Here is a 24520-nt window from a genome sequence, read left to right as displayed (position 1 = left end):
AGAGAGAGACAACGTGTGTTTATGTTTAGTCATTATGTGAATAATGTGAGTTTACCAGACACTTATTATAGACTTGCATTAAGGAGCTTTCACGTGTAAACAGGAATTTTTATGAATTATTACATATAAAAATGTGTCAATGCTAAATTAACTGAGAAATCAGGAGTGCAGTCTTGAAAACAATTCTTCTACAGAAAATATGAAAACTGTCATCATTGTATAAACTGCTTTATCACAGCTCTATTGCACTCAGTCAGGTGTATATTTCTTGTATTTTTCTGAAATAAATCACAGAAAGCTGATTTGGCTAAAAATGTAATTCATGTGTCCAAATGACTCACAAATAATGTGTTTCATAATTGCAACTAAAATCAGGGTTGCACATGTTTAGTGTAGAAGTAAATGCTCTCTTTTTTGACTACAATGTTTAATCGCTCAAGAACTGTATATTAGAAAATCCTTTAATTGTTTTTGCCAGAATAATAATAATGATAATAAATATGAATAACAATGTGTATATTCTTAATATTATTATTATTTTTTAGAAAATGTCTATGTATACTGTAAGATCCCAATAACGTCTCTTCTATAACCGAAGAGAACTTATACTTAAATACTCCATCAGGCCATAAATAAAGAATATTGTCTTTGGATTTGTAGTAACATTGTACTAATTGAATAAATAATATTTTGGATGAAATGAATATATACCCGTGTTTATTTATATATATGTGCACTGTATATATTTTTATATATAAATATTAATGATGTAATCTGGTGTTAAATCATTTGTTTGCCTTTTCTAAGTCATGACTGCTTAAGGCTGACCACAAGATGTCAGGACAGGGTCTCCTTTGAATACCTAATGCAAAAATGTTTGTCATGTGATTTTAAGTTTGGCTTTGAAAATTCTCAATAAACAACATTAGTTTATAATTTATCATTATTATTATTATTATTATTATTATGACGTGGTGACCTAAAGCTTAAATTGAATGTGACATTAAAGGAAAGTGACCGCACATTTAAAAGCCCAAGTTCTACTTGTTCTAACTAAATGCTACAACCAGACTCTTAAAATAGTCAGAAAAATAAATAAATTAACAATTTTGGAAGGCTGTCTGTAAAAATTAAGGCTATTTTATTAGCATCTCTGATTCTATAAAGAACATCCATAAAACCGTTCCATTGCACAAAAGGTCGTTAACAGTGGAAAAAAGATCCCTTTGATTATAAAATGTTCTTCATACTAAATCTGTTATTAAAAAGTTATTTTAAGAACTGTTTACTGAAAGGATATTTCACTCTTAGAAATAAAGGTGCTTAAAAGGTTCTTCACAGCAATGCCATTTTTCATTCCATTACCATTCAGTCAAAGGTTCTTAAAAGAACCATCTCTCTCTTACTTTTTTTATAATCTGAATAACCTTCTTTCACCACAAAGAACCTTTTGTGAAACAAAAAGGTTCTGCAGATGTTAAAGGTTCTTTATGGAACCATTTAGACCAAAAAGATTCTTCTGTGGCATCGTGAAGCGCCTTTACTTTTAAGAATGCTGGGAAACCAAAAATGGTTATTTTTTTAGGATGGTTGGCAGGGCAATGTCATACTGTTGCTAGGGTATTCTGGTTGGTTGCTAAGTGGTTACTTACTAGCCAAAGTCCAAAAGGCCTACCACCATCATATTCTTCAATTATTCTAATAGTTCTTCTATGGCATTGCTATGAAAACCTTTTGTAATCTTTAGATTCAAGGCTGCATATGGTTGCTTGCTAGCATGTATTAAAAGAGCCCAATTCCATTAAATTATAAATCTGGTCTCAAAATATGGTTTGAGGGGTTTAAGGGTCCATATGAGCAGTGATACTTGTCCTAGTATAATAATGTCTTCTACTGTAAATATTTATTATGTTTGGGCTTTGTTTTCTAATCCATATCACAGCTGCCACTGTATCTTTCATCGGTGCTTTTAAAGTTAATTCAGAGTTCACTTATAATTAAATTCATTCATTTATCTCTTACAGTGCGAATGGAAGATGTTCCCAACAGCACAAACGCTTGTACTTCTTGAGTTAACACTTCAAGAAACACACATTAAACTCTTCATTCAGAATCAATTAAGTTTATAAAGGCTTTTATTCTTCGCTTCTGCCACGGCATGTGTGCTTCAGAGCGACCGAGACGCACACCCAGGCATTTCTCTGTTGTATTTGTTTTAGATTAGCTGAACAAACCCGAATCCATTCAGGCTAATGCTTTTATTGTAGCCCCCATTGTCAAGTCGCAATTCGTTCATTTGCGTTATCTAAATGAGAGTGTTTCCCATTAGTGTGGGACCAGAAGTATCTAAATGCTTTATGACATCACAATCCGCTATCACCCAGCAACCTGGGCAGCTGTCAGTCAACCGTATGAGTGGAAGGAGAGTTTAAAAAGAGCGCTTGGGATTTCCGAGGGACCAGAACCAGAAACACAGCTACGACCAGACACTCGGTGAACGGAAAAGACAGAGGTTTGAGATGAGACTGTGTGAGCTGCAGTGTTATTTGGCCCTGTTGGGTCTGTCCCTTATGCTATGTGGCCGCAGTGCAAATTCTCAGCTAGAGCCGGACCTGGACTTCCGCCATCGCAGACTAATGCAGAGAGCAAGAGCGATTGGAGAGGCTACACAGGTGAGTCTCAAACTAACATTAACATGAAATCTGGGGCCTGTATTTATCAGCTAGCATCTGGTTTTCCATTGTCTGCATTTTTAAGGCTGTCATGCATTGCAAACTCCCATTCATCTATAATGAATAATAAATAGTTTGTTATTTACTCACCCTCATATCACTCCAAACAGGTACTGACTGACTTTTTTTCTGCAGAACACAAAATAAGTATTTCTACTGTTTTTGTCCGTAAATTCAAAGTCAATGGAATTCAAAACATTGGACCTCATTGATTTCATTGTATGGACAAAAATATATTTTTTCTTTTCTAAAGATGTAGTTATGTCAATAGGATTTAATAGGATGATATAAAGGTGAGTAAATAATGAGAATTTCACTACATTTTTGGATGGACTTTCCTTTAAACAAAGCAATCGGACCCATATATTTCAGTTTCAAGTTGCAGAAATCCTCAGTTTGTTTAATGCTCTAGTTCATTTTGCATTTAATAGATATTTAGTGGGAAATTACTACAATCCCCATCTAATTCTATAGGAACACATCATTACTTCCAGTCTATCTCTCTCTCTCTCTCTCTCTCTCTCTCACTCGCGTAGCCTACACACAATTCTAAATGACCCTCTGTTTTTCTCATTTATGTCTTGGCAAGTAAATGCATTATCTTTTACTATACAGGAACTCTGAATTAACTGAATGCATTTAGTTCTAATCAAAACACACAATATCCTATAAATACAAAATGGTTTTTCTCCCTTAGCCTCGGTTACCTCATGTATACCTTGATCTAAAAGAATGTGCACCATTATTCTCCAATTGAAAGGGGGGAAATTAACTGAAATATTGATCCCATTTTTCATGTCTTAACATTTCTCTCAGGACTGGACTAAGAAAGATGTAGAGGAGTTCCTTTCCCTGCTTTCCATGCCTGAAATGGAGATGCGCGAGGCTGACGTTTCAACGGCAGGTGAAAACGAGGACCTGCGCGTGGAGCTAGAACGGTCGGTGGAAAGCTCAAACCACCTGCCCGCTCGGGAACGCAAAGCAGGATGCAAAAACTTCTACTGGAAAGGCTTCACTTCCTGCTAAGGCCCTCACTTGAAAATGCCAATTAACACCTTCTTGAATCTCTTGCTAAGCTAACTGCTGTGATCAAACCACAAGTTAATTGGTTATGTTAGTCGATCGATTGATTGTAAGTTAATAAAATTCTAAATAAAGAATAAAAATAAAAGAAATTTTTGTTGTGAATGATATTATGGTATACTATAGCCAACATTTAGAATGCTATCTGTTCTTTGCACTATATTTGTGAGAGAACATTAGCATTATTGATATGCGTGTGTTTGTTTATGTGATGTCACAATGGTGATTAGTGGCAATTAACAAGCATTAGGGATCATTCCGTTCTATTAAACTTTGTGAGAGGCACGACATACCAATATGATTTAGAATGACAAAGGAGAGAGAGCAACGAAAAAAGATTCTGTTCTGAATGTTTGTAGATGCCCCGTCCACCTTTCCGCCATTAAAAGCCACGTGTCCTCATCTTCAGAAGAGCACGCATGACTGACGGAACATCTATGAAGAGAACAAACAACCCACACGCATCATTTGCTCTCTCGCTCTCTCTCGCGCACACACTCCAGTCTGATGTGTTCTTCGTTAGCGTGTTATTAGCTGTGAAAACAGACATTGCTCCATGACTCCAGCTCCATCCCTTGAGGCTCGCGCACGACCGCGCAGACAGGGTGGAAAAGGCTGTTAGTCAGTTGTAATTGTCATTTAATTATGATCCTGAAAGCACAGCAAATATTTCAGCACATCTGGACTGTTTGATTAGCGAGACTTCGTCAGGCATTATGAATGGTTCTCTGCTGCTTTGTTTACCAAGGCTACACACATTTTCACTGTGTATGTGTGTGTGTGTAGAGGTTTAGGCTACACATCATTCTTACACTCTTATTACCTGACAAGCTTGCATTAGAATAACCATTTGGTATGAGGGTAGTGTGTGTGTGTGTGTGTGTGTGTGACATTTTCTAAAGCTTATTGTTTGAGCCATTGTAAACCATGAGTGCAGAAGGATTTTTTATTTTATTTTAAGATTTTTACAATCAAAATAAAATATTTAATTTCTCCTAATAAAAATTTGTTGAAATGGAGAGCAAAAGTAAATGACCCCAGAAATCTTAACAAGGTGTCAGACTGTATATATATATATATATATATATATAATGTAATAAATATTAGTATATACTTTCTAATTATATATTTTTTAAAAGAGCTATAAGAGCCATTAAAGGGTAATTATATTTTCGGTCTAGATAGGAAGGAGAGATTAGGAATAATAGCCCTATCTCTCTCATGCACACAGACCCGCACAAAGATTTTCCATGTTATTCCCCCATAATTCCCATCATCCAGCTAAAACAAAACACAAATATCCCACAATCCCTCTGTTATGTGGACGACAATAGGCCCAAAGCATGAATTGAGTGTATCTTCTCTGTCCACACAGCTCTAGCAAAGCCAGTGACGTGTCACGCTCTCTGAACAAAAGACTCATTACTGTCTTTCACGATCCCCTCAGCATGCAAAAATAAGTGAAGGAAAACTGGCACAGAGCCAAAGATATTTCAATTCATTGCAGTGCAGCTTATATATGGTATTTTGTTACTTAACTATTTTTATTTGAGTCTGGTCAGATGGAGATATACTGGCCACTGTATCTGCAGCTGTCAATCAAACCAATTAGTCATGCCACATTGAATGTAATGAGTCATCATGTCAGCTGGTCCATATCTCTTTATTGGCTCTCACTGCCTGCCCACAACCAACTGTTGTTTCTTATGGAGACATATTTAATTTTGTTAATGTTTAGTACAAATATTTGCAAATGTTGCAATGTTATGCTGCCAAACTGCTGTTAAGCTGATGCAAAAGCCAAAAGCAATTTAAATAATACCGGCTTTTCAGAGACAGTTAAAAAAATTCTTTAAACTACAACATGTTTTTATTTTATTTGATGTTATTTTTTAAATTAGATTAAATTTTACAGAACCTCCTCTGGGGGCTTAATTCATTTTTAGCATTTATTATGCTAAAGTACAATATAAATAATATATTTATAAAAAATATATATATTATAAGTTCATTAACCTAACTATAATCTGTTTGCAGTTGCCAAACAGCATAATTTAATTATAAAATGCAGGTATTTTTATTGCCATTTTTTAAATTTAGGGTTTGTCTGTAGTCATTATTTTGTCTTTTAATTATTAATAATAATACTAATTAGTTGATTATTATTATTATTATTATTAAGAGTACAAATTTTAACTATTAATAATAATACTAATTACACATTTATTATCATTAGTAGTAGTAATAGAATTATTATTAATCATTATTATTATGAATCACTATATTTTATGATTAGAATATTATTTTTCAATATGATTAATATGATTAAGTCAATAGGTAAGATGGATGGATGGATAGATAAATAGATAGATAGTTGTAATAATAACTATTCATAATAATAATAAATGTTATAAATGTATAAGTTTGTTACGTTCTTATTTAGATAAATATTTTGATAAATGTGTGTGAGTAAGTGTGATTACATACATGTGAGTGGTCTTAACAGAATCATTAGTCTGCAATCATCAAATAATTATTCAAACAACACAAATCACAATCACTCATCCATTTGAGAGAGAGAGAGAGAGACACACAGCACGGCTTCTGTGCGTTGAGTGTTTATGTGTGCTTTGAGAAGACCAGCATGCTGTCTGCACACACTGAGCTGGTCCATTAGCCTTTGAGGCCTTAAACACTCCCTACCATTCATCCCATTAAACTTCATTTAACATTCTTCCCACTGCTAGGCCACCTATCACGATCTCTCTAGCATGTGTGTGTTGTGTATGGTTTCATGTGCTCTGATGCTGATGGACGCTGACTGAACTGATGACAAACAGTGGCTTGGTCAGAGGTCTATTACATCACACCCTGGCAACTAATACTGAGAATACATGACTGAACTCATGTATCTGATTCTCTGATTCTCTCAGGCCAAAACATTTGAAGGGATAGTTCAAAAGACCAACAATTGTATCAATAGTTAAATTAATCAATTTGAATAAATAAAGTAGCATAATATCTATGGAGATAGCTCCATAGATATATGGAGGCTATATTGAAATATGTCTTGATTCAGAATCATGCATTTAGCAGACACTTTTATCCAAAGTCCATTCAGCCTATACATATTGTTTTTTTTTTTTTTTTTTTTTTTTTTTTACCAGTTTTACATGTAATAATAATTTTAAAAGTCTTAAAAGTTTGTTTGTGAATAAGTTTACACTGGTCGCACTGTATGGTTTTCTTTTACTAAAAAGAAGCTAAAGTCTCATAAGAGTCATTTCGTAAATAGGACTACACAAGTTGCGTTGTATGTTTTTGATTCACTAAAAAGAACCGGCTCATTAGAGTCATATGCTTGAGAATCAAACAACTCTAGTCATGTTGTGTTTACTGTATATGTGTAGCATTGCAGTCCACGGGACATCTTGCTCGATACGTGGTCTTTTATGACATAACATTCAACTTAGACTGCGAACTCTCAGATTCTCAACTCAGATAAAATGTGGTTTATTGGCATGACACTGAAGATTCATCAAAGGGCAGGGCCAGGGTACAGTTACGCTAGGAAATACTGGTACGTGGCTTTTATCATAGCTAATTGTTTTATCGGTATTACCGGAAAGAACTTCAATTATGCATGTTATTTGAAAGTTTCCTACCGCAGCAAAGTTCTAATGAGGTCCTGTATCTAGTAAGAAAGTGTTCCGCGCGAGGCAGTTAAAAAGCGTCGCCTCCTAATCATTTTACACCGACATTAAATTAACTTCATTACCAGCACACTGCACCATCAGCAGGGAAAAAAACATTAGAGAAATGAGCCAGCACAAATATGTCCACTTCTGCCTCCAAATCCCCATTTAAACTCGCTTAAAGTTCTACCTCCTCAGTGACTCATAGGGTAAACCGAAGCCGGACTGTACTCAACTGCTTCATCTGAACGGCTATATGTTTTCCTCCATCATTAAAACACTTTGGAGGACTCCTTTATTGTGTTGGGGTGTTTCTGTATATAAAAAATGGCTAATTTGAGGGTCAGTGAGATATTTTTTGACAAAGAAAGAAAGAAAGAAATTAACCAGATGTGATGTGTTGTAGTTTTTAGTGTACTTGCTAAAGTTTTTGTCATACGTCTTTCTCAGATACTTTGCTGCTCTCCTGTATAGCCAAGTGATGAGCTCATTTTTAAGTGATGACAACTGTTGTTTTCTCGCACACTGATCTTGATACTTTTCTGAAGGTTTTTTTATTTGAAATATTATCATGCTAATGGGCACATTTATAAAGATGAGGCTAACATTATGAATGAATGCTTTGTTTTTGAGTCACCAGTACCTTATTAATGATGTGTCATAATGGAAATAGAATAACATATTTTTGATACATAAAACTGAACTATTTTACATGCAGATATCTATATTTTCAGGAATATAAAATGAAATAAAATGAACATTTGAAAAAATGTACTCACCCTGAGGCCATATGGAATGATGAGTTTGTTTCTTCACTGTTATGGATTATTGGACTCGTAATTTGGCCAGAAAAAAAATTAAAACACCTTAATGATGGATTTGTTTCTTGCAAATATGCAGCTTTTCCACTTTTTCTACTAACAATATGTTAGTAAATGGATTGGAATCATGTTGATCTCTTATGAATTATTGTGATGTTTTTATTAGCTGTTCGGACTTTCATTCTGACTGTACCCATTTACTGAAAACAATTTATTGATAAGCAAGTGATGTGATGGTAAATTTCTCCAAATCTATTCTGATGAACAAACAAATTAATTTATGTCTTGGGTGGCCTGAGGGTGAGTAAATATCCAGCAATTGTCTGTGTGTGTGTTTGTGTGAGCTATGCATTTAATACTGCTTTGTGTAATCTTTTCAATTTTAAGTATCTCAGTAAAGGCTATTGTGGCGAGTGGGGCGGGGCCGAGAGGCGTGGGAACGAGGAGTGAGGCCAGGTGTAGTGATTGGAGATGAGCTACACCTGAGCCCCACCGCTAGTATCGAGTCCCACGTAGGAGATGGAAGGATATAAAACTGGAGCGACGACCGTGAAGGACGAGAGAGGACCAGGCCTGGGACATTACTTTATGTTTTGGTTTTTATTTAGGCGCACCAGTCGTCCGTGAGGGGCTGGTGCGCCGTTTTGTATTTATTTCTGATTATTAAAATGAGTTTTGATTGTGCGCCGGTTCCCGCCTCCTTCTTCCCGATGAATATGGAGATTTGTTTGTTACAGTGGTGCCGAAGCCCGGGAGAAGGAGGGACGCGCTGCTGAAGATCCCTCGCCGCTGTGGTGAATCCGCGGTGCCCTCGAGCTGGCGAGGTTTGTGCCGCCATGGACGCTCGAGGCGGTGGGCTGGAGCGAGTTGCCGGGGACGGGCGAGCTCGCTGCCGACCGCCCACGACAAGGAGGGGCGGCTGCCGTCCGTGAGGGAGCGGAGGAGTCGGCGCCGTTCGCCAGGGGGCCGGAGCCTGCCGCCTCCGTGACTGAATCCGGAGGGGCAGGGAACGGGGGACTCCTGCCGCTGCCCAAAATCGGAGGAGCCGTCGCCGTCCACCGGGCGGCGGAGGAGTGTCGTGCCGTCCGCCGAGGGCCGTCCAGTGCCACCGCCGGGCACCGCGGAGGAGATCACCCAGCCGGTGGAGGGCCGAGCAGCAGTGCGTCTGGGAACCGGATTTTTTTTTTTTTTCCTCTCTCCCCTCTCTCGTCCCTGTCGCTCCTCCTTCCATCTCCTTTTCTCTCGCCTCGTCTGTCCTACCCCCAGGTTCCCGCAGGTCCCCGTGAGCGGTCTCCCCCGGAGGGAAGGGGGGGGGGGGGGGAGTAGAGCGCAGTCTCGGGAGTACCCCCCGGCCTGCGAGGGGCGATGGGGGTATGTGGCGAGTGGGGCGGGGCCGAGAGGCGTGGGAACGAGGAGTGAGGCCAGGTGTAGTGATTGGAGATGAGCTACACCTGAGCCCCACCGCTAGTATCGAGTCCCACGTAGGAGATGGAAGGATATAAAACTGGAGCGACGACCGTGAAGGACGAGAGAGGACCAGGCCTGGGACATTACTTTATGTTTTGGTTTTTATTTAGGCGCACCAGTCGTCCGTGAGGGGCTGGTGCGCCGTTTTGTATTTATTTCTGATTATTAAAATGAGTTTTGATTGTGCGCCGGTTCCCGCCTCCTTCTTCCCGATGAATATGGAGATTTGTTTGTTACAGCTATATTATTTGTCATATGTAGTGTGATTTTATGTTGGTGCTCTGAGGCTGTGGGATAATGTGTCTGGGATCTTTGTCATCATCTTCACACCGACAAATTAAACACATTAAATCACAGATGCTTGAAGCAGACTTTATGATCACTGCTAAAATATTCTGTTGTTAAATCATCATGCTGTCCTATGGAAAAGCTAGTTTGGCTGTTTTAGAAAGGGAGATATAGGAAGAGTGAGTAAGGAAGGCAGACCACCCGACCTTCATCATCCAGCAGATAATGTATTTTCTGTGTTCTGCCTGCAAACCATTGCAAATACAGTCTGAATAAGGTGTGTTTCACATCTCTTATTTCCTTAAAGGTCAGACGTGTGTATACTACAGGCAGACAGATGCATTAACACAGACTGATAGGACAGCGGGTGGCTGTACTGAGAGCCAAAGAAAGGCTAAGATGTCAATGTATTGAGAAATAGAATTGATTCCCTGTATCTGTGGTGGTCGTGCTGTTTTGAAAAGTGTTTGGGAATGGGACCCCTGGATATAAGTAAACTTCTTTGGCGTGCCTGTTAAATACCCACAGTGGTGTAAAATGAGTTTTTAATGTTGTTTACATGTCTGTCTGGTGTTTTTGATATGCTTAAAGGCAAACCATGTGGAAATTCATCAGTCAACACCGTTGTTGAGCATTTGCTCTGCAGTATACAAACAAATGTTTGAACCAGTTCCTGTTTCCTACTGTCACAAACCTGTAAATAATCCTGTGGCTGAGGCTTTATCATTAGCAAAGCATTTCTGTGTTGATTTTGAGAAGGTAGCCGTCTAAGATGGTGAACATGAGCATGGTTTGTGTAAGCAACACACTATTATAGCTGCTTCATAACACACCAAAGGCTAATTATGTTAATTATGCGTGCAACGTTGTAGAGAGTGGTACATAAAATGCATTATCATTCTGATACATTGACTTGTAAACAACACTGTGTAATTCGCTCTTCTTTTAATGTCTTCACTTGAAGTCACTTAATGCTTCAAACATGCATATATGGCTTAATTAATCCAATATTGTAATTTGCCATTGGATAGCATTTACACACACACACACTGTGAGCACACACCTGGAGCAGTGGGCAGCCATTTATGCTGCGGCGCCCGGGGAGCAGTTGGGGGTTCAGTGCCTTGCTCAAGGGCACCTAAGTCGTGGTATTGAAGGTGGAGAGAGAACTGTACATGCACTCCCCCCACCCACAATTCCGTCCGGCCCTGGACTCCAACTCACAACCTTTCGATTGGGAGTCTGACTCTCTAACCATTAGGCCACGACTTCCCCATTGATCAGGGTTGTCTAAACCTGTTCCTAGAAGGCCACTTTCCTGCAAAGCTCAGTTTTAATCCTAAATAAACACACTTGAACAAACTCATCAAGTTTTTCAGACTCACTAGAAACTTACAGGCAAGTGTGTTGCAGCTACAGTCTGCAGGACATTGGCCCTCCAGGAGCAGGATTGGGCCCTACTGCTGTAGATTAACCGCAAAAGATGAAGTTCTAAAGATGGCTGCGCTCTTGTTTTTTCTGACGCACAAAGTCTAGACTAAGGTTGTAGATTTAAAATTCAACCCATTGTAAGGCATGAAGAAATTATTTTCATAAGAAAAAAATTATATGTCATTTCGAATATCAACAATAAGTTTTAAGGGATACAATTAGTGGCTGCAAGAGGAAAATAGAATGGAATGAAGAATGATGTCACAGTGAGATTTCATGCCTTTGCAGCGCATTGTTCTAGAACCCTTAGAATGGAATATGTAAGCAAGTATGAATCACATTCAAATAAATATGTAAATCACAGAGGTGACCGTAGGAAGTGACATCATGGCAAACTGTGTCTGACTGTAGCGACAGCTTCAAAAGGAACTAAATAAATTAAGCAATTAAGAAGTGCATGTGACGAAAAACGGATAATTGCGCAATTCGTTAAACAAGCAAAGTAGTTTGGAGATGTCTGCTGATTAGCATGAATTCTGCATATGCATGAAAAGCGCCAGAAACTGGTTACATTTTCGTATTCCTGACACAGGAGAAAGAGATTTGGTGTTATTTAAGCTGCATAAAAGAAGAAGATGCACAGAAACGGAGATTAAAAGTTTGAAAGCAATTTATTTTGAGATGTTCAGGAGATCATTTTGACCTGCTCAAAGACATTGACACACACACACACACACACACACACAGTATGTTCTCTCCGTCTGAGTTGAAGAGCTGATTAGCAGTGTGAGAGTGGGTAGACGGGGTTCGGCGAGGATGTGTTTAAATATCAATGCTGAATGATTCCGCTGCCAGGTGCTCTTTTCTCTCGTCTCTGCCCGACTGCTCCATCACTAAATACCATTGATTCTGCTATTACACACTCACACAGGGTGTAACACTTCACAGCAGTACCATTTGTTTGCGACTGTGTGAGTGTTTTCTTGAGCCTGATAAGAAATACAGTGAGTAATGTTGTATCATAGGGAAATGTTTGAAGCTCACAATTCACACAACTGCCAAAATGTTGAATCATGTTCTCTACATACTGGATGCAGAACATTTAACAGAAAGCATTAACTTTATCAATGAAAGACAGAATGCAATGTCTGCATAGCATTTCATGCAAAGTAAGTATTCTTCAAAGTTTGTGCGTATACACACACACACACATATCTATGCACATATTATATATATATATTTCTTGATTTAAAAAAAATATACAGTATATACATTTATATACATTTACTATTGCTAGAAAATTATTTAAATCTGTGTATGAACACGTCAACACTCTTAAATAGTCATTAAAAACAAGCTATCCTTTATTTTTAAAGCATTTTTATTTAACATCATTTCTGTGAGAGGCAAAAATTCCCCTAGTTGAAAAATCACCCACATAAAGTGTGGGTTTATAGCACATACATTTTTTATGCATAGACACTGGAATGTACAATTTATGTTTCCAAAATGAAAACCATTTTACTTGCATTATGTAGACTTTAATGTTTTTACAAATAGCATTCAAAGGTGGATTTTAATGGATATTTTATAAATGACATTAGTTAAACGTTTAATGCCACTATGTTTAACAAGCATTTACCTAATTTTGCATCCTGTTCTGATTCTACGTGTCATAGATTTTCTCATATTTCATACTTAATGAGCATTGATTTGAGTTAACTCAATCTAAACAGAGTGCAATTGATTTTACTTGTGTTAGGCTCTCTGTATTTCATTTATTAATAAAACTGCCATTAAAAAGCTCATTCTCAGATAAAGATTTTCTATCATTTACTAATAAATGAATGTTTTGCTCTGGGGTGTCTGAGCACTGAACCAACTCACCTGTGAAGTTATCCTCACAAAGTTTCCAGTTTTTAAAGGATTTCAACAGATTTGTAAGTATTCATGATTTTTTATGTATAGTTGTAAAGGAGGATGCCATTATGTTGATGCTGCTATTGGGCATTTCAGTCTATTCAAGCATAAATGTGAGAAAAACGAGGGAGATAAAAGCCTAAAATTGCAAGTTGACCTTTAACATAATTAAAAGACTTATGGGATTGTTTCCAGTATGAAAAATGTATCAACAACTCACATGTCTCATGCTTGATTCATTTAAACTTTGCTCATCTTTGTGTAATTTCTTAAAATTAGCTGGCAGTTTATTAAAAATCTTTAGATGGGACAGAGATGATAAGAATGGATTGTAAGAAATCAAAAAGAACAATTATGATTTCATCCACCAATAGCAAGCGCAAACAGAACACACCAACGCAGTGGAACAGACTGGCCTTAATTTCATTTCAGTAAACACCAGAAGCTTATTTTAATCAGAAGCTTAGTTTGCTGTTCTGTATACATTACTTTTATTACAGCTTTTGGATTTGCTTCTATCATAAACATACATATAGACAATCAGTTTTCACCTCTTGTGTGATTAAACAGAGAATACACTGCACGGTGAGTGGGTGGGTGAACCAAGTCATAAAGACCAAGTGTTAGAAATTTGAGCAATGGATTTATTTGGCATAGGCCTAAATACTGCATAGCAACACTGTAAAATCACAACAGTTTTGCACAGGAAATCATCATTCACAATTTCTTTGAAATAATAAAATTAATAAACCCTGGTAGTCTAATTGCAGGGATGAATGGATTGCATTTATGTGTGTTTGTGGTAAATTTCCATGTGTTTGTTGTGAGAATGACAGGTTCTGTGTTCACTTATTCTGCTGTGAGCTTATGTGTGTGTGTGTATGCATGTGGCTGCAAGTCATTTCACACTTTCATACACAAATTTCCACGCTTTATATGTGTGTGTGTGGAAGTGAGGAAAGAGAAAATGCCGGCGGAGGAGGAAAAGCCTGCGAGGTGGACAAAGGGCATGGTGAGTAATTCCTCCAAGTCTCTGATGAGCCCGAAACCTGACGGATAAATTTAAGAGCATGCAATTCAAAACAAAGCATTTATTCATCTGATCTGCATCTGTGTTGGCATATCCTTCTCTCTTTATCTCCTTCCCTTCTCTGTATCTAAAATCTTTATCTAAATCCTAATGTAATTTGTTTATGTAATATATATATATGTGTGTGTGTATGTGTGAGTAATCAAACATATTGCAATTATTTTCAATATATATAATTAAAATAAATATATTTAATCAATGATTTCATATATATATATATATACATACATTTAACATTTTGTTTTATATTTCATAGTTTACTCTTTAAGCTATGAAGATACATAAAATCATTAATGAGATTTCTTTAAACATTTATATAATAAATACATTTATTTCATTATGTGTGATCTCTTTCTAAGTCTGTCTTTTACTTCAGTTTCTAGTTATGATAACAAATTAGTCTACAAATAAATTTATATGATGAATGATACGCTGGAGTAAATTTATTTATGGAAGGAAGGAAGAAGGTGGAGAAGCAGTTAAGGGAGGTGACAGGATGGCATTGAAGAAGAAAAAGGTTAAGGGAGGGAGGTAAAATGAGTGGAAAGTAGATGTGATTAAACTTGAAATTAATGGAGCATGCAATCCGCCATCCCCCAAACCCCACACATCCACCTTGACACATCCCATTTCCTCCTCTTCACACACACACACACACACACACACACACACACACACATCATCCTAAGCCAGGTGGCCATGAAAGACTTCATCATCACCTCCAGCATGTGAGAATGTGTATATTGAACAGTGGGTTTGTGGTATATGTACAGGTGACATGACTTTGTTTTAAAATGTTATTTTTCTAACCACTGCTGGACAAATGAATGTTAAGGTGATTGTGGACTGGCCACACTGCTTCTTCCAGATGATGGACAGATGTGTCCAGATTGCTATGGCCACTTGGAGTGACACTAAGCACCTGACTTCATTTTGTATTTGTGTGTGTGTGTGTGTGTGTGTGTGTTTGACAGAGGTTAATGACTTTGCCAGTAAAACAGATGAGCCTTATTAGCACCTCATCAGTCAAACTTCTCTCTTTCAAAAATTCAAAGTTTCCTGGAAAGTCGCACTCCATAAATTCCAATTAAAATTACAATCGATTTAATTGAACACCATTATGCTTGGGTTGCTATGCATTGGCTATGTTGTTTTAAGTAGTCTTTAAAATATGTCGCTTTTTTATCGTTCCATTGTAATCAGACATGTGGCATTTACTGGAGATTTTTTTTTATTTGTTTATTTCTGGAGCACGCATTAGCAAAGATGTTTGGCTAGATCTGCTAGCCAAGCGACTGCAATTGAGATGACTGGGAATGTGAATACACAGCTTAAACATTATATTAAAAGTCACTGGTTGCTCAATATAGCTCAAGTGAAAAGAAATGACCCCTAACTCTCAAAGGTATTTTGGCCAGTAGATATGGCTCAGATACTACTTTTACACCTGTTGTATCATTGTTAAATACTTGCTTAACCACTGGGCTCCACAACAACATTTGCAATAGTTGTTTTGTTGCACATTTTTCTTCAGCTCATTTTCTCTCTCATTAAACCTGCTTGAAAGGAAATGTTCACACAAAAAATACAATTTGATTAAACATTTCCCACCCTCAGGCCACCCAGGGTGTAGATGAGTTAATTGCTTCATTAGAAAAATTTTTGGAGAGATTTATTATTATTTCACTTGTTCACCAAGGGATCCACTGCAGTGAATGGGTGTCGTCAGAATGAGAGTCCAAACAGCTGATAAAAACAAAAATAATCCACAAGTCATTCACATGACACAAGACAACTTCAACAGAGAAACAATATTATGGATAGATGACTTGTATCAGCTGAAAACAATAGTTTGAAGTTAAAAACATCTTAATGCTGGATTTGTTTCTTACAAACATGCAGATTTTTGCTTCACAGGATGTTAATTGATGGACTGGAGAAGTGTGGATTACTTGTGGATTATTGTGATGTTTTTTCATCTGTTTAGATTCTCATTTTGACGGCACCCATTCACTGCAGAGGACTTTTTGGTGAGGAAGTGATAGCCAAATCTGTTCTGACAAAGAAACAAACTCATCTATATCATGATTGACCGGAGGGTGAATACATTTTAAGTGAATTTTCATTTTTGGGTGAACTATTCCTAGAATGACCATAGTGCAGGTTGCAATAGCATACAGGTAAAAGTCGCAAGGTTTATTACATAGAGAAAGTAATGCTTTTAATTTGGGTTCTCATTCATGTCTCTGGACAAATTATACTCCAAAGTTTAATAATTGATGTTAGGGGTTAGAAACATGCATTAAGTGTTCCAACTGTTGTCTAAGTATGAGCAATCACCCTTAGCAAGCACCTTTAATTAACATTCCCAAACCTGAAGTAAGACTCATAATCAAACAGAAAAGTGACTGGGGAACCAGTTGGCTGCTGTTTGAAGCCCAATTCTGATTAGCGATTAGTTTTATTAAATTACAAATTAAAAGTTCTTTGGTTTGTGTGGTTAATCAGAAAGGCCTTTTCTTGCAGCAGTGTAGGATTTCAGCCGCTCAATTTTAACTTCAATCAGCACATTCTTTATAATGAGAAAAGGCCAACATCCATTTCACAGAGAAAAGAGAAAATGAGATTGTAAACTGCCTTCAATAAAGCGAAGCTTTAATTAAAACACTGCAGGTTTGTTAAACCAATGGAGAACACTTGGTAAGAGTGTCTGTATTTGCGAGTGTTACTTGAACTTATTTGAATGCTTAAAATGCACATGAATTAATGTTTTTTTTAATCAAATTAGTAACAAAATATAAAACCAAGTGGCATCTGCTAAAAAAAATAACGCTTTTCTCAGAAGTGACTTTTCCGCTGTTTTGCATTATATTTTATAATCTGCAACAGCTACTTTTTTCTCACTTTTGGCCAATATCTGTTGTTTTATCATTTAAAAGCTAACCTTGTGAAATAATTTCTTTATTTAAAATAAATGCCAGTTGGTTTGATCAATAATAATAAAAAAACTTTCATACAACTTTCAAATACTTTCATGACCTTTGTGTTTAACTATGTGTGTCTCTGTGAATTTTTGCATGTATTGTCAAGAATGTGGTGAATCTAAACTTATTCATGAGTTTAGAAGGCCTATATGCAGTTCGGTGGCCTCTGCCAAACTCTATAGCACTAATAGAAATCATTGCCATCAGCCATGTGTCTAAATATGTTTGTAGTCTCAACCGCCAAAGGCTACTGCGTGTGCTCGGAGCACATGACTGCAATTAGCATTGAAAAATACAGGCTGTGAAAAATACTGTCGGTAAGGGTTAGTCTGAAATTCATTTGCACTTAACATCGTGCGCAGCTTGCTGGTGTGCGAAAAATAGTAACTGCGTAAATAATGCTGATCGGACGAGTCTCAAGTCACCGGGTTCGCAGGCCATGAGCGGGTGCGACCGTCACACCGTCCCCATGGGTTCAATGGAATTAGCACGAGTTCTCCTTTAAGACATCACGGATCAGAAGGCGCGCACGGCGTGGATCATGACTGGCCATTACCATCACCTAATCGGCGCTTGTGTCTTGATTAGAAGAACGGAGGTGACCGAGAACCCCCACGGAGGGAAGAGGCAAACAGATCCACTATCCGCCCGGCCCGGGGAAAGTAGTAGGACACGAGGCTCTTCTCAGAAAACCTTGACGTCAATGCGCACACGCATGAAGCGGTGTAAACCAAACCACCATCAATTAATGTCTTTAACCTGGGCGAATTACCAGAGAAACCACTTGGAACCAGCACTGGAATCTGCCCTAGGAATATGATTTCTATATAGTTTTAAACCAGTTTCTACTTGACTTATTTTTATTTATTTTATTTTTTTTGTTAACTTTTATGATTATAGGCCTATAGTCTAAACAGATTTTGATGAGGCAATATAACAAGAGTGTGTTATGACACTAAAATGAACAAAATTTAATATTTGCAAATTAAATTTTTGAATGTATTTACAGTTAACTAGCCTAAGTTCTAAACACAGGTTTTATCAATATAGTGACATAGCATTCCTAAACGATTCAGTGTGTTTGAACAAATCAGTTGCCTAAATGATTCAATTAAACACTTTTTTAATATAATGTGTAATTAGATAATATCGCTATTTTAATTCCTGAATGAATCGGGAGTTTGAGTGAATCGGTTGAATGAGTGTTTTCGTTTCTAAATTAATCAACATTTGCCGACGAATCGGTTGAAAAGTGATTCAATGACTCGCTGTTTGAGATTCACTAAAAATCACGAGTCGCCAGCTTCTGGCGCAATTATGTAACGTGTACAAAGAGTCACTGAAAAATCCCCACACAGACTTGCTGTTCGATTCAGTTATCTGTATATTCTGACGGCTTTTTTTCATAACCTGCAGAATATTGTGAAATTATATTCTCTATCTTTCATTCATACTCTGAGCCACAAACATATTAGTGAGGACTAGATGCAGTGTTTTAAGAGATGACTGTGTGCTAAATTCTTAACTTTGTTTATAGTATATTTCCCTTCCACTTAAACTGTTCAAAAATATTAAGTTTTGTTAGTGATTTAAGATTTTACTATCCTTGTTGCGGGTATAGACTTGGTCAGTGTCTACAAACTCTGAAAAAGAGGAAAAAATACAGTATGTGTGTGCAGGGTTGGAGTGACGATTGCAGGTTAAATCGATCATTAATCCCTTTCACCTCCAGTCGGATTCACGCCCCTAATCGGTGTCATCTTTGTCACTCAGCATCACTCGAGCGCACGCGGAGGAAACCCCCCTCGCCTCCTGACGTCAGGCGGATCGTTTAAAAGGCAACTTTGGAGGAATGAGCTGCAACAGAAGGCGCAAATAGATAGAAGAGGCAACTTACAACTTGCGCAGCGCTACCCGACACATCTCTCTTCTTTTAATTTCCTACCAAATCAATACTTTCAAGGATGCTCTCCACGCGTATCCAGTGCGCACTGGCGCTCCTGTCCTTGGCGCTTGCCGTCTGCAGCGTCTCAGCAGCACCGACAGACGCCAAACTTCGCCAACTCCTGCAGAGATCTCTCCTTAACCCGGCTGGAAAACAGGTAAACGAATGCATACATAAAATACTAGTTTTTGTAATTTTATATATGTTACAAATGACTTTATATCGAGTTCTCAACCCAGAAGCAAATAAACTAAAATCACTGTCCATGGTGCTGAAATCGACGAAAGCGTCAAAGTCTTGAGACTTAACTCATTGAGAGATTGGAAACGTCGTTTAAACTTGCATAATGTTGATTATTAATATAATCTCACACAAACATAAATTGATGACAATGGAACCAGAAAAGGAAAAAGAACGTCCCATGGCAGAAAAAAGTAGAAATTATATCTAAAATATATCACATAATCGTTAAACATTAAAGAATATAAATTTGTGTCTACATATAAAACGTAAATAAAGTCATATGACGAATGTCGGTTGTCAGTCCGACTGAAGTTAAAATATTTCTATGGAGCAAAAATATACAAGTTGCAAACTTATGCTCTATTTAAAACAATGTTTAAAAAAAATGTAAAACTAAATCAGTTCCTATATTTTTAGACGGTTAATTGCTTCGTGCATTTAGATTTTTCTTTCTTCTCTTGAAAAATAGCATTCACTGGGGTGGTACGCTTTCAAAAGGCCATAATATGTACATTTGAGGTGTTAATATGTAACATTTAGGAGCAAATAAGGTACACAGATGTAATTTTTAGCTTTCGGGTACCAGTCCAGTGACAGCGTTGTACCGTTTTTTTTGAGAGAGAGTTCACAATATCAAGTGCACCTTTGGCAACAAGTATGCAAACATACTAAAGTCTCTCTCTCTCTCTCTCTCTCTCTCTCTCTCTCTTGATTTCTTCAGGAACTCGCCAGATACACACTTGCAGACTTGCTCTCAGAGCTCGTGCAAGCAGAAAACGAGGCGCTGGAGCCCGAGGATCTGTCTCGCGCTGTGGAGAAAGATGAAGTGCGTCTGGAACTCGAGCGCGCCGCCGGTCCTATGCTGGCACCTCGCGAGCGCAAAGCCGGATGCAAGAACTTCTTCTGGAAAACTTTCACGTCGTGTTAATTTCTCACCGCGCACCGTTTCCTTTTGACTTATTCTTTTTTTTACTCTTCCATGTTTCCTTTTCCCGTCTTTCACGTATTCTTCACCCTATCTAAAATGTATAAAAGAAAATAAAAGCAATTATATTTGTCGTTTAACAACGATGATAGCTCTCATTGACTATGTTTTTCGAGGCTATTGATGTGTCATCGGAAAGAATGTTTTGCGGATGTGTGCGAATCTGCTTTTAATTGTACTTTAGCAGATGTCACTATTTTTAATTGCTTGTTTGAATAAAATCTATGTTTCAGAGCCAATGCATAATGCAACTTTGTCCCACCAACTTAAACATACACAGACCACTTTATAAAACACAGATTTTTCTAGTGTGTAAAAGCCAAAGTCTTGGAAACACGTCCAAAGATAACAGAGGAAGACCTCTTTCCAGGAGAAGGAATATGTTTCTATATAGATATAATCAATAAATATTTGCAATTATTTCACTAATCAGTTGAATGCAATGCTAAATATAAAAAATGATGGCAGGTGTGATCTTGGCAGCTTATCAGTAAGGTGTAATTTAATGCTGACCTGCACTGTGTGGAAATCTTTCAGAGCCATTTAAGAGCCAAAGTGAACGTGAAAGCAGAGAGAGAGAGACTCTATTTGGCTCGTGAATCACAGAGGCTCTTAATAACCTTTAGTCTTCAGCATAAAGAGATTCAGTTAAGAAAGCTCTCAAACAATTATGGGGTTGTGTGTGTCTTCCTGCCAGCTGACAGGTCCTTTGCCCACTGTGTGTGTGTGTTATCTCCCTCTGCAGCCTGGTTGAGGTTGAACACATATTGTGAGATTGACAGGGAGAACTGCCAGCAGAACTGGGGACGACCATTCTATATTATGAACGTGTCATGTTCAGTGTTTTTTCTTTTGACACATATATGACCTCTGCTCTTATTGCCCTCATTCTAGGTATGTGCAGTTACATTTAAAACACATCATTATCTCTGACATTTACAGAAAATAGGACATAGGAAGACAACAGGTGCAGTTCACTCGAAGGTTGTTTTACTCTCTCTTTTTCTCCTGGTCCTTCATCTCTTTTGAATACATCTACAGTACAAAGAAAACCATTAAACTATAAACCTATAGTTTTACTTGTGTTTTGTAGTTGTGTAGTTAGTTTTACTTGTATATTAGTTTCCATGGTATAGTTGGGCAATAATTGTACTTTGGGAATAATGTTATTGTGCAACTCAATACAATTTTTGCAATGCTTTATTCAGCTATGGCGCATAGTAAACACAGCATGTGCATATATAACATACATTATATAGTATATAGCCCCCTTCCTCAAATCTTACCCTGGAGGTCCAATGCACTGCAGAGTTTAGCTCCAACCCTGGTTAAAGTCACCTGTCTGCCATTTTCGAATGATCCCAAAGACATTGATTGACACTGATTAGCATGCTCACGTGTGTTTGATTAGGGTTAGCGCTAAACCTCGAGGTCCAGATTTGAGGATCCCTGGTATATAGTCTTAAAATATTGATATACTGTAAAAAAATTATATTTTCCATAAACGTGTAAGAAAAGTTAAAATTCAATTTTCTTAGCTTTACTTTCTTAACTGTGCACCTTTTTACACTATATATTATATAGGGGCTATATTATTTATAAATATAAATATAATATATATTTTGTTTGTATATACATAGATTGTGAATATGGAGCACGGCTTTCATCAAGCACGGCATGGCAGAAATCTAGAAAGGTAATTATACATAAAAGAAAAGAAAACATAAATATATATATATATATATATATATATATATATATATATATATTTTTTTTTTTTTTTTTTTTTTTTTCATAAATGTTTCAAGTATAAATATCTTTATAATAGTAATAATAATGCTCACTCCCTATGCTTACATTTACTGTCCCACTGAATATGTGTGCATATGTGTGTGGCATCAGCCTTCCTATTATTTCATGGGGGTCCATATCCACCCACCCACGCATAATCTCTCTATTTCAAAAGACGTCAATACCTATACCACTCATACAAATACACAGAGACAAAAAATCCTTTTAAACGGTTCACATTTTCATGCCATGCGTCACACCAATCTTGACATCTGCCTCAGAGCTTTTAAAGTGATTAGCAAGCCTTCAATGCACTTCAATACAACACTCCGCAGCATCTCCATTTATTACAGCTAATTAAAGACTTTAAAAGAAGTCTTAAGAGATTGTCGCATTTAATTAAATCTACTAGTGCCAATATTGCACCCTAAAGTGGCTAATTCATTTTTGGGGGTAGTATGAAAAGGTAGGCACATTTCTGGGTGGCGATGGGTTGTGTCGGGTTGTTCTTTCTGCGTGTTTGATATTTCCTGTGGTGGAATTAATAGCAAAAGAGTTATAACATCTCTCTGCTTAATGACACCACACTTTGATTCTCTGGAAGGAGTGAGAAGGGTATATGTTGGTGTGAGTTAACGTGTGTTATTCCTGTATCTTTTATTAGTGTGTATAGATGTGTATGATTTACTTTATCTTAGAATTAAGGAAAACGAGAAATGGAAAGATAGCAGGAACCATGAAGAAGTGAGGAAGATCTCCACAGAGAGAAACACACAACCATCTTCTTATCACATTGTTTAGCACATCGTAAAAAATTGCAGTAGTCACAAGACTGCAAAAAGACATAAATTCTGAAAATTTTCACACTGCTGGAGCTTCGTATAATCACACAAGAGCAAAGTCAATATTCATAATATGGCCCCAGGTCCATTAGCCCCCAGCGGTTGAAGCAGTTCTCCCAGAGCTTTAGATTAACTGGTGTGTAAAAAATGTGTTTTGATTATGCAGTTTGTTTTGTTGTAATTGTCCATATTTTGATTTTAAATCGCACCGTGTAATGTCTGTAATATATGTGTGTTTTGATTTCATACTTGAGCGATGATGTCTATGATTATTTTGAGTAAACAAAGACATTAGCATGTTCATTCATCCAATTTACTGTTTTCCCTGACTCTCTCTCACTAAACCAGTTCCTTTCTTTTGCTTACTTAACTTTGATTAAGTTGCCATAAAAACAAGATCTCTGCAAAGTGGAAATTATAATTTCCAACCTGATATGTACTTTTTTTGAAGAAAATGTGAGTTGTGATTGCTGCCGAAAAACTAAGACACTATTGGATCAGGTGCAGAAATATTTTTTTTTCACATTGGATTAAAGTTGAATTTTTACAAGTAAAAGCCTGAAATAGTATTTATTTCCATAATATTTAATCAACAACTTAATAAAAAAAATGACAGTGTATAAAAATATGAAACATTTTACATTTTACACTCATTGGCTTTCAAAATATCTTTTTATTTTTGCAGAATGATCACCCAAGTCAAACTTCACCAAACTCAAGTCAAACCATTTTTTTTTTTTTTACACATGCATGCTAACACATATACACTTGTATTCTGAAACTATTTAATACTGCATCTTCATGAGAGGGAATGTTTCCTTAAAACGTGAGGAGGTTAATTCCATTCCACCTCAAACTCAAAAGCATTCTCCAGATCTGCTCACGTTCACGCATCCATGAGCAGTTCCATGTCTCTTTTGGGGATTCAGAACTGATTCAAATTTGAGTTGGATCCCTCTCTTGAGAGCCAAAACTGCCAGTATCTGAGAAATTGGATGCAGGTGTGAAATGCAACATCTTTTTGGGGGAGCAACCAACGTAAGAGAGACCCCAAGAGAAAAAATGTCCAAACTTCAAAGTCAGAAACAAACTCAGAATATGAGACACTGCTGTGTGAATGACAAGTTCTCGTGGAGAAACACGGAAGTGTCAAGAGTATTAAACTGGATTTCTCCATGCTTTAATAATGCAAACAGATAAGCA

At 37.1% G+C, this 24520-nt stretch overlaps 2 protein-coding genes across 2 annotated transcripts; both read left to right on the top strand.

Moving 5' to 3' along the window:
- Window positions 1-2344: 2344 nt before the first annotated feature.
- On the top strand, window positions 2345-3885 carry LOC113115527 (somatostatin-2-like). Its single transcript, XM_026283114.1, has 2 exons — window positions 2345-2672; window positions 3549-3885. The coding sequence occupies exons 1-2, from the start codon at window positions 2520-2522 to the stop codon at window positions 3756-3758; spliced, it is 363 nt and encodes a 120-aa protein (XP_026138899.1). The 5' UTR covers window positions 2345-2519; the 3' UTR covers window positions 3759-3885.
- Window positions 3886-19349: 15464 nt separating this feature from the next.
- Window positions 19350-20921, top strand: LOC113115526 (somatostatin-1A-like). The gene is made up of 2 exons (XM_026283112.1): window positions 19350-19613; window positions 20421-20921. The coding sequence occupies exons 1-2, from the start codon at window positions 19476-19478 to the stop codon at window positions 20625-20627; spliced, it is 345 nt and encodes a 114-aa protein (XP_026138897.1). The 5' UTR covers window positions 19350-19475; the 3' UTR covers window positions 20628-20921.
- Window positions 20922-24520: the final 3599 nt, after the last annotated feature.

Source organism: Carassius auratus, chromosome 15, assembly GCF_003368295.1.
Source record: "Carassius auratus strain Wakin chromosome 15, ASM336829v1, whole genome shotgun sequence".
NCBI classification, from domain to species: Eukaryota; Metazoa; Chordata; class Actinopteri; order Cypriniformes; family Cyprinidae; genus Carassius; species Carassius auratus.
This window is presented reverse-complemented; position numbering and strand designations above follow the sequence as displayed.